At 57.0% G+C, this 11,019-nt stretch overlaps 1 protein-coding gene across 1 annotated transcript in view; it reads right to left on the bottom strand.

Annotated features, from left to right (window-relative positions):
• Window positions 1–470: 470 nt before the first annotated feature.
• TRIM29 (tripartite motif containing 29) overlaps window positions 471–11,019 on the bottom strand; it is a 25,461-nt gene continuing 14,912 nt past the window's right edge. The window contains exons 6-9 of the mRNA XM_023517300.1: window positions 8,591–8,705; window positions 6,500–6,598; window positions 3,567–3,643; window positions 471–533 (exon numbers count right to left, since the gene is read on the bottom strand). Coding sequence (XP_023373068.1) covers window positions 471–533; window positions 3,567–3,643; window positions 6,500–6,598; window positions 8,591–8,705 — 354 coding nt within the window. The remainder of the gene's footprint in view (window positions 534–3,566; window positions 3,644–6,499; window positions 6,599–8,590; window positions 8,706–11,019) is intronic.

Raw genomic sequence — 11,019 nt, 5'->3', positions numbered from 1 at the left:
GGAGGCGAGGCTTTGTGGATGGGAGAGGGGCAGCTGTCTGGGCCCGCCACCTCCTGACCATATCAGGGGAAGGGGAGTGACATGAACAGTCAAGCGCCTAGAGGCAGCAGGGCATGTGTGAGAGAGGCAGGCTGAGGCCACACGGGTCCTTACTGCTGTCCCTGTGTGCAGCCCAAGAGGAGGGTGGCGGATCAGGGGAGACCCCTCCTACCCTGCACCAGCCATGGGATGGCCTCTGAATGCAGGAACTGTGGTGACATCAGGAGTCACCAGGCAGGAAAGGGCCTGGGTGGAGTGTAGACCATGGGGAGGCGAGGGCAGCTAGGACTGCCATGGGAGGCCAGGGAGGACTGCGGAAGGCAGGGGCAGGGGTGCTCCCTCTCCCACAGACGAGCACGGTAGCTTAGGAGACAAGAGCAGCAGGGCCAGGAGGAAGGGGGTGTGGTGACTCATTCTCTCCTTCCTGGAGCTCACGGGGCCTCGTTGGACCCGATCCCGTTGCCTTTGTTGACGTAGAATGGCCGGTGGTGAGACTGTGGGGAAACAAGAGGGGTCAGAGAAGCCGGGTGGCAGGTGCCCCCACTAGCCAGACCCACCCCACCCTCACTGCCTCTAGCCAGGTCCAAATCCATTCTGAGGGCCTTGTGGCCTGACCCATAAGAGCTCTCTCTCCTGAGATCAGAGAGTGGTCCCTGAGATCAAAATCCCCAGGTTCAAATCCTAATCAGAATTCATTCCCATTAACTGGTAGTGACCTTGAACCTCAGCTTGCCATCAGATTGACTGAACTTTTTCTCCACAGCCTATGAAGGCTCCCAGCACCACCACGGCTACCATTTATGTCTACAGAGCTTCACGGCACTGTGTCAAGTGCTTTCTATGGATGGACTCATTTAATTTTTACAACCACCCAATAAAACAGATTACTATTATCATATCCATTTTATAGCTGAGCAAACCAAGGCACAGAGAGGCTAGGCAACTTGCCCAAGGTCTCTCAGCTGGCAAGTAGAGGGGCTGGAATTCAAAGCCCAGAGGTCTGGCTCGAGTCTGCCCACACCCCCACACCCCTGCACAAATCCGCCTCACTCCTCGAGTGGAGAAAGAGTCAAGTGTTTGCTTCTGCTCTGAGTGCACAGTCCTCTCCGAGGGACGGATGCACAGAGGGTAAATAGGTGTCCCCGCCCAATGCAGTCTCAGACTCCAACCCCACCGCCCCCCGTCAGTACTCAGGGGCAGAGCCCAGTGGCAATTCTCCCAGCTCCATTGGTGTATCGCATCCCCCTGTGATTTCATGAAATCAGCACCCCCAGCTCCCCCAGTCACTTCATGGGGATCCTGAGATGTCAGCCCTCCAGACTGAAATGCAGGAGCAAGTTTTAGCTGCTCCTTGCCCATGTGAGCACTGTCGGCTCCTAGAGGAACTCGAGGAATAGATTTGTCCCTGAAATGAGGCAGAGACTGAGTCCACCCCATGCCCCACTGATCCCAGTACAGCAGACACCCTGCCCCCATGCACGCACCCCAGGGGTATCCTGGCCCCTGCTCTTGACCTGCCTTTCAGGAACTTGCAGCTCCAGTCATAGCCTCACCTACGTCTGTCCACAGTGGGACAGGGGCCTGTGGAATAAGTGCCAGGGCTGACAGTCCTTAGCACAGACAAGCTGTGTTTCCATTAAACAAAGGAAAACACTGAGACTCAGGAAGGGAAAAGGACACAGACAAGTCACACAGTGACTCAGTAGCAGAGCAGGTCTCCTGACCTCCAGGTGCCAGCCTGGAGCCTAAAGCAGTCAGCCCACAGGACAGAGCAAATAGACCTGGATGTGGCCTGCCTTTCTTTCAGGAAGGTTAGGTTAATGATGTGGACGACAGATCAGGGAATCTCAACCAGGGGCTGCCTGGCTAGGAGCCTGGAGTGGCGGGTGGACAGGAACATGGTCCGGTGACACCCAGTAGGCGCTCTCTCTCACCCCGTCCCCTTCCTGGCTAACAGCACATGAGAGCTGGAAGGGCTATGAAATCATCTGGGTCATCCAATTTGTTACAGAAGGGAAAACTGAGGCACAAAGGAAGAAGGACTCAAGGTCACACAGCAAGTTAGAGGGCTGAGGCGAGGTCCTGATTCCCAGGCCAGCCTCTCTGCACAGTGGCACCTGCCTCCTTGCAGGGGACTCAAGGCGCAATGAGCCTTTTCTGTAAGGACCAAGGTTCTGGGAGGGTGGGAAAGCGTGTGTGGGGGGGAAGTCTAGGAACAGAAACTTCTTTTCTCCCCATATCTGCTTTTTGCAGTCCTGCTGTTGCAATGCCCCTGGGCCCAGCTCCAAATTACATACACGATCACTTAGTTCCCATCCCCAGCAAATTAAAGATTCTCTCCAATTAAACCAGCTCTAGTCACTCTTTTTGGTCCAGAGTAAATAACCTCCCTGTGCTCTGACCTCCAAATGTAAAGACAGCAGGAGCTCTAGACCCTGTTCCAGCAGAGCCTCTGATGCCACCACACACCAGGGCAGCCGGCCGGCCCTCAGCAAGGCCCAGCAGGGGCCTTCAGGAGAGAGAAGCTTGGAGGGATAGAGACTTAGCACATGAAGGACGGTCCTTGATCAGTGGGATCTTGACTGGGGCCCAGGCACATCAGGGCTAATGGGCACTGGAGATCCTCAAAGCACCCACACTATAAAAAACAAGAAACTGGCTAGGAACAATGGCTCACACGGGTCATCCTAACACTGGGAGGCTGAGGGAGGAGGATCATTTGAGTTCAGGAGTTCAAAACCAGCCTGAGAAAAAGTGAGACTCCATCTCTACTAAGGATAGAAAAAATTAGCCAGGCACAGTAGTGCGCTCCTGTAGTCCCAGCTACTCGGGAGGCTGACACAGGAAGATGGTGCAAGCCCAGGAGTTTGAGGTTGCTGTGAGCTACGCTGACACAACACTTTATCCCAGGTGACAGAGCAAGACTCTGTTTCACAAAAAAAAAAAAAAAAAAAAAGCAAGAAACAAGAGTCCCAAAGAGAGACTTCACTCCAGAGAGTCAGCACAGCAGAGGGCCTGGACTCCAAGGACATAATTCCCATTGTGCTACTTTTCTGATGCCTCTGGCTTAGGGTCATCAGATATTGAACCCTAAATATATCCCTAACTTATCCCAATGGCCTTTATGCTGTCAGAACTGTGGAATCGCCCTGAAGAAGTGGGACCCTCACCTAGAATATCTGTCCCCTCAACTGAGTGTTCTACAATCCCAGAGCCAGCAGGGGCCAAGCTGTTATTCCATAAGTATAGACACCCAACAACCATTTTCCAAATAAACAAACCAGGGCCTCCCACTTCACAGGTTAGAAAAGTGAGGCCTAGACAGTGGGTGCTTAGCCAGGTCCCCTGCCTGTTGGCCCTGGGTCTCTACTGCCCTTGGCTATCTGCAGGTGCTCAATCTACTGCTGCTTCCTCCACCCTCTGGCTCAGAGGTAATCACATTCCCACAGGCCCTGGGAACATGCAGATGAGTTTCCCCTGGGGAGCTTCCTTCTGTGCCCAGGGGCTCTCTGGGGTGGGTCACTCACCAGCAAAGTCTGCTTGCCAGATTTCCAAGTCTGGGGCTGGGCCTTGGGGGTCTGGCTCCGCATGAGGGAGGGGTATCCTGGAAAGACAAGAGGCCCCAGTCAGCAGGAGCATGGGATGGTAGACCAGGACCCCCAGGGCCAGAGCAGCACAGCTGCCTTCTCCAAAGTGACCGCCAAGCGTCATCCAGCCCATTACCAAATTCAGCCACCTGAAGAGGAAGCAGCGAGACAGACAGGAGGAAGGGGAGCCAGCCAGGTGGGCTGAGCTAGGCGGCAGGGGAGCGTCACCCCCAGATCCACAGCAGCATCACACTGCTCCACCAGGATTTCCATCCACCCCGAAGTTCATGCCACAGACCCCTCCCTGGAGCCCAGAAAGCCACCTCCTGAGCCCACCCTGCTAGGATTTCCCAGGGGGAGGAGTGCATTCTGACTCCTCAGTACTGATCGCAGCTGCTTCCCACTTGCTACTGAGCCCCACTTGTGCCCAGCACTGTGCCAGGGCTTTGCGCATCTCCTCATTTAGCCCAGCTCCCATTTCTGTGAGCTCAGCAGTTTGCCTGCATTGCACAGCGTACAAGCAGCAGTCAGAATTTGAAACCAGGCTTTGCCAGACTCTAAAACCCATATTCACATTCATTCTACCCAGCTCTGTTGCTCTCCATTAACCAGAGACTAGGGCCCAGAGAGGGGCAGTAATTTGCCAGTGTGGCCACTGCCCAGAGTCAACACAGCCAGCCCAAGAAGCCCAGAGTGGATGGTGCTGTCTGAGCTTGGTTGAGAAGGTGTGAGCCACCCTTCCTGGCTCTTCCTCTCAGCCCTGGGGGATCTACAAGGAGCTCTGGCCTGCAGAACAGTGAAAAGCACTCTTGGTATCAGCTCTCAGCCTATAGGGGCAAGCAGAGACCTAGATTCAAAGGTGCTCAAGAAATAAACGGGGTTTGTCCTGAGCCAGACCTCTGTCCAATGAGACTGTGGCCTGCCTTGGGGAAGCCCTCTCCTGCCCTGGTCTAAGGGAGATCTGCAGCACTGTCGGGCTGCCAGCTGGACTGTCCTGCCCAGGGTGGCCCTGAGAAAGAGACTTGGGAAGCGGCAGAGCAGAGAACCAGCTCTCTCATGCAGCTGGGGCTGGGGCACCCTTGGAGAGATACGGTTCCATGGGTCCTGAGAGGAGAGTGAGAGAGACAGGTTCAGGCCTCACTTCTCAGTTCCCAGAAAGAAAATCCCCTGCCAGCCATGAGAGAGATGAGGATGGGGATGGGTGGGGTGGCCCGTACACCAGCCCTGTGCAGCAGGCAGCAGTCCAGCTGGGGAGTGAGCTAGGGATGGAGGGTGGGGCATGCACCCCTCTTCCAGGGAGCTCTGGGGAGGAGGGACCAGGACACCTCAGAAGTGGCAGAGAGCCCCCACAGGATGTCCCACCTGCCCTGCTGAGGGAGAGGGAGGGGGAGGGAGGGGAAATGGGCAGGTACCGGGATTTTTTTTAAACAGTCCACTGCGGTCCAGTGGTTTGGAAAACTCTGCAGTGGCCTGTCCCAAGGTGGTGAACTGATAGGGGGTTTTCCCAGGGCCTGCTGGGAGAGAGAGAGGCATTAGCAGCATGTTGCTGGTCCCAGGAAGGGCTGGAGGGGCTGACCTTCACTCTGGGCTGTGGCTCCCGCAACCATCACCCAGCCCTGGAACTAGCCTGGCAGCCTTGTGCACACTCTGCCTCCGGGAGTGAGTTCATGGGGCACAGTCCACACAGCCCGGGCTGCCCTCCCACACAGGTCAGCCCTGTCCAGAGCCCTGTCCAAGGCCATTTCCAGCCATCCTGGGGAGCTGAGCTGCATGGAGGAGAGAGGAGCTGAGCTGGCCTCTGCCTCCCGGGCCACGTGTGTTTATTAAGTGGCTCTCTTGCTGCAACGTCTTAGACAGCAGCGTCTAGCAGGCTGAGGGACGTGTGAGGGCTCCAAATCACGCCAGAGGGTCGCCGCCTCTCCATCCAGGCTGGACCAGAGAGCAGGGAAGGCAAGTCCTGAAGCTCACCAGGCCTGGCCTAAGGGTAGGATGTCCCGGGGGGTCCTGCAGGCTGGGACCCTCTGCTCATATTCCTTTCTCTTCTACCTTGCTAAGAGCTCTGAGAATCCCTGCCCAGGTATGGTCTGGAACACCAGGCTAGAAGGGACAGCTGAGTGATACAGCCACTTCAGAGGCCACTTCATGGGGTCTAATGGCCCTGCAAGCCTCTCTCCCTCTCCCAGCCCCACCCAACCTGCCGATTCTTCTTCCAGGCCAGATGTTTGGGGTGCCAGGAGACAGTGACGCCCTCCCCAGCCACCAGAGCTGTCTCTGGGATCTTACAGGAGAGACATAGAGGTCTGGGATCTATAACCAGGGTCTGGTTCAACCCTGCCTCCCCCAGGATGACCCCAACCCCAGGGGACAGGAGGCACTGACCCATAGCAGGCAGGTGGAGGCAGGGGTGGGGGGTGCTTTACAGGACATCTTAACCTGCCTTTCCCAAAGGGGCTTCTGCAGGACTGGCCCTGGGAGTATCAGAGCACTACATGGCCACAGGGCCCTACAGTCAACCAGTACTGGGAGTCACTGGCCAAACAAAGGTAAATGGACTCTGTGAAGAAGGAAGACAGAAGCACCCCAGGCTCTCAGAGGTGGGGGTATAGCAGGTGTAGCGTGTCACACCAGTCTGAGCAGAGACCTCTTACAGTGCATCATTAGGGACCAAGTATGGTGAAGAAGGCCTGAGAAGCCCGACCTGGCCCAGCCCCCATCCCAGCCCTGGTATAGAGCAAAGGCTGTGATGACCTCCCACTCTCAGGCCAGGGCTCTCTTCTCTCCCTGGTGAGGGAGGAACTGACCAGAGTGGGAGCAGAGACCAAGGCAGGGGCCTCTGCACAGGAAAACCAAGGGGGCAGGCGGGGAGAGCTCACCTTTCAAGGAGAAGGAGGAGCTGCCTTGGACGGCAGGCAGGTCATTGTCAGAGCTCTGGATGGTGGAGGAGTATTCCCAGACCCGGGAGGTGTAGTTACCTGGCAGGGCAGAGAAGGGGCATCAGACCCTGGCAGCCAGGCTTGAGGGGGCAGGATCCAGGATGTGGCCAATTCCATAGCTCTTCCTCTCCAGCCCCTGCCACATCTCAAGCTAGTTATGCCCCTGTGTCCCCAGTGACACCTCCCTAATCCTCTTGCCATCAAAATTCTTTCTAAAATATAAAAAGCAGTCATGTCTCTGTCCTACCTAAAAGCCACTGTCTTTAGCATAAGGGGCAAAGTCTTAACGCGACCCACCTTACCCACCATCCCCACTCACTTCCTGGCTCCTCTGTCCCACCCTCTATCCCTCAACACCCCAGCCAGCCTGAGCCCTCAATGTCCAGGTTACCAGCTTCCCTCCCCGCCAGGCTTTGTGTCCAGACCAGGTCCTCTGCCTAGAACATTCACATATTGGGTCTTCAAGTGTCAACTTACATGTCACCTCCCCCAAGCCCACCTGTGCCTCAGCCCCATCACCCTCCACCCCATTCTCCAAGTTGCAGTTGTGTGTTTAATTGTCTGTCTCCCCAGTGGGGTCTGGCCCTGCAGCACACCCAGGGCCTGGCACAGAGCCTGTTCCTACGTGGTGATCTTAGAAGGCGCCTAGAAGCTGATGGATAAATGTATGAACAAATGAACAAGTACAAACATCCTCAAACTTGAGGGCAGAGGCAGCTGATCAAACTCCTGAAATTCTGTTTGCCAAGTTGAATAGGCTAACAGACGTCTATGCACAAGCATGCCTTGTAGTCTAGGGGAAGGAGGGGGTGCAAGTGGGGCAGGGGGTCAGGCCCTCTGGATGATATGCCCTCCTCCAGCACCCCCAGGCCTGCAGCATGAGAGGCCTCCTCAACCAAACTCGCTCCATAGAAGCAGCCACCAGGCCCAGCAGTCCTCTCCCAGAGCTGTCTACGGGGAGGGCTGGGGGCTGGCCTTTGGGTTCAGGTGTCAAAGAGGGGTGGGGCTGGCCACGAGATCCAGTGCTGAGCCCTCCCACAGGGGTGTCAGGAAGCTTCTGTGGCCCTCAGTGAGCGTATCCACCCAAGGCTCAGAGGTCAGAGGCCAGGCCTTTCATTCACTCATTCCTTCACTCTCTTTTCAACATCTGTCCTCAGAGCCCCTCCTATTCTTGTGCCTTGGGGTTGTAGCAGCAAACAAGACAGACACAGCCCCGTCCCGATGCAGCTCACATCTACTGCGTGTAAGGAGGGGAATGAATTTGGTCACAGCCATGAATCCAGTTCTGGACATGGAGGCTGGGCATTGCTCTGTCCACTGGGCGCCCAGCCCTGTGGTCTCCATGAGCCTTGTTCTCACTGAGGGTCCTTCCAATGCTGTGTCTGGGACAGGGGCACTGGGGCATGTGGCTGGCATGCACCCAGGACCCCCAGGACAGAGCCAGAGCACGTGGCCCTGCCCTTGGGCACAGTGGTCCCCTGAGAGCACTGGGCAGAGGGAGCCCCTGCACTCAGCAGCTCCCCTGGGGAGGCCATGTCTCCGCCATTTCACCTCTTCTGGGTCATAAGGTGTCACTCACTAACCTCTTGTGGCGACACCACCTGCTAGGGTTCCAGGGATGGCACATTTCATATCATGCCTTCCTTTCCCTTCATGGCTAAACTGACTCGTATTAAAGACTTGCCAGGAAGAAGTATGCAAATCTGCAAAGATCCTCAGAGGGTCCTCAGGCCCTAACAGGTGGCGGCTCACCTCCAGTTTCCCCAAAATCACCCTTCAGGGATAAGAGGACTCTGGGAGTCCCAGGGATTCAAGGCAACTGGCTACTTTATCTGTAGCCTAACAAACAACATCCTGCGTGTGCCCAGATGCACACATAGACACACACAAACTTCACGCTCATAGGACCCCTCTTAATCCGTGTCTGGAGCCCCCACGCTCATCTTGTGCTGGGGAGCTCCAGCCCTGGCCCCAGCGCCCTCCACCAACCCCCTGCACCTGCACAGCCTCCACAGGGCTCCACCCACCAACCTTTGGTGCCATAGAGATTGCTGAAGTTCTTCTGGTTGGTCTCCTTGGAGAAGCGGCCAGGGGATGAGGGCTGGTACGATGTCCGGGCCCCACCTGTAAGGCAGAGGAAAAGGGCCTGTCATGGCAGGAAGGGGGTCTGGCTCAGCATGGGACCTGAGCCTCCAACTGAGGGGTCTTGGTGCAGGAGTCCCTGCCCCCACACAGCTCCCCAGTGCCTGTCACAGGACCTGGATTCCTCTGGTAAGAGAGGTTCTTTGAGTCTAGCATACAGCAATCACTTAATTCACCACCCAAACTGAGATATTTTTGAGAGTAGGGGGGCTCTATTAGTAATCATGCTGAGAGCATCAGGTATAAACCCCCCATGGCCTTGGAAAGATTAAGACTTATGGTCACCTAGTTGGGGGCTTTGAGGGTCACCAGCAGGCAGGAAAAGCCAATACTTCTCTCCTGAGCCAGCTCTTCTGTGAATGAGACCCCAGAGGTTGGGAAGGGGGTGTGTGGGAGGCAATGGCAACTGTGGGGCCGGGGGCAGTGGACTTGGCCGAGTAAGGGAGGAGCCACCTGGAAGTGGCCTGGTGAGTCAGGCCTGAGACCATGTCCCAGGTGCCGGTACTTACCCCCAGAGGGATCAGAGCCCTACCCCACCCACCCAGGCTCCACAGCGGCCTTGTGAGGAAGGCAGAGGGGGGCCAGAACCCCACTTTACAGACGGAGACTATGAGCTCCCCACACGTGTCGGGATCCCTTGTTGCCTCCTTCCCTCTGCCGAGCCCTCAGACTACACCACGCCCCCAAGTCCTGCTGGCTGCCCAGCGCCCAAAGGTCCCTCCTGGAACTCATAGTGCCCACAGTTGCTCTCCTCATGGCCCCCGCCCATCACAGTCACACCCCCTGGGAAGGAGCCCCAGCCACTGCCGTTCCTATCTACCCCAAACTCCCAGACTCAGGGCCTGGGGTTACTTAGTGGCCTTGTTTCCCAACCTCCCTCCTTGACAACTCTCCTCGGCCCTCGCCTGGCCTCTGCCCTGAGCCTGGGAGCTCCCCAAGGGCAGATGCCTCCTCCCTCCTGTCTGCAGCCCAGGCTGTGCTCACGGAGCCTGGGGCCGGGGGACCAGGGGAGCCTGTTTCTCCCACCACAAACGTCACGGACTGACTCATAGCCACAGGGCTGACAGGTCTCCTGGCATTTGAGTTCTACCTCCCTTCTCAGATAGGAACACTGTGGCCAGACAGGGCAGTGGCCAGCCCAGGGTCCCCCCATCCTGGACTCTTGGGGGCACATCTTGGCAGGTCCTTCTCCCCACCTGCCTTGCTGTGCTGCTCCCTTCCCATAGCCTGTGGGGGGCTCACGCTGGACCCTGACCCTTCTGCACAGCCAGGAGGCAAGCAGGGTCTCAGTGCCACATCAGGGGACAGGGGCACAGGACTGGGCCAGGGTGAGGCAGGGGTGGGGAGGTTAGTTAGCATAGCTCATCCTCTCATTCAGCCCAAAGGGGCAGCACCCTGGGGAGCAAAGGGGGTGGCACAGGCTGGCGGGGCCCGGCCCACAGCAGGAATGCTAGAGGAGGTAGAACCCAACTCCGAGAAGCCCAGGGGTTGTTTTCAAATTGGGTGGAGCAGCAGAGGCTCTCCTCGGTGAGTTCATCTCTTCACACACCCCCAGCCCCTCCCGTGTGTGTGTGTGTGTGTGTGTGTGTGTGTGTGTGTGAATTACTGCTTAGGCCCCAAGCCTTCCCCCCCTCCCCTGCACCTGTGTCTTCCCTGTGTCCCTGCCCCCCAGCCCCTCTGCCCCCATGTACGGGCCCACGCCCCTTCTGCCCAAGCCAGCAGGTCTGACACGCCCCCCCACCTTATGTAACGGGCATCGTTGTGGTTTGCTGCTGGTGCCCAAGAATGTGACAGGCCACCACAAGGCAAGGACAGGTCGGCACTGGTCTGCACCTCACCCAGCTGTCACCCTGCAGGCTGGGACTGCCTGGGAGGTGTCTGAAGGCCCAGGTGGCACGGAGAGGACACTCAGAAGAAGAGACTTCTCCCTCCCTGTCCCAGAGGAACAGAATTATTCTAGGGCAGCGGTTCTCAACCTATGGGTCATGACCCACAGGAACTGTATTAAAGGGCCAGGACATTAGGAAGGTTGAGAACCACTGTTCTAGGGGGAGGTAGCTTCTCTGCAGAGCTCAAGACCCACAAAAACCTGAGCAAAAGCAACACACAGCTGTAGCCTGGCAGAGAGGAGCCTGGAGATCTCTGGAAGGACAGAGAAGCAAGGGTGGGGGCTTGAGGCCAGGGAGATGGGGGCAAAGGACTGTATGTGTGGTGGGGGTGACACCTCTGATGAGCTAGGTGCTGGATAGTACTGTGTCATCCAAAACAGGAAACTTCGGTTCATGATCACACCGGAATCATAGAGAGGGCCACGGATT

Source organism: Otolemur garnettii, unplaced genomic scaffold (assembly GCF_000181295.1).
Source record: "Otolemur garnettii isolate 467f Iridium unplaced genomic scaffold, OtoGar3 scaffold00108, whole genome shotgun sequence".
NCBI lineage: Eukaryota > Metazoa > Chordata > Mammalia > Primates > Galagidae > Otolemur > Otolemur garnettii.
The sequence above is the reverse complement of the archived record's forward strand: the minus strand, read 5'-3'. Positions and strand labels throughout refer to the sequence as shown.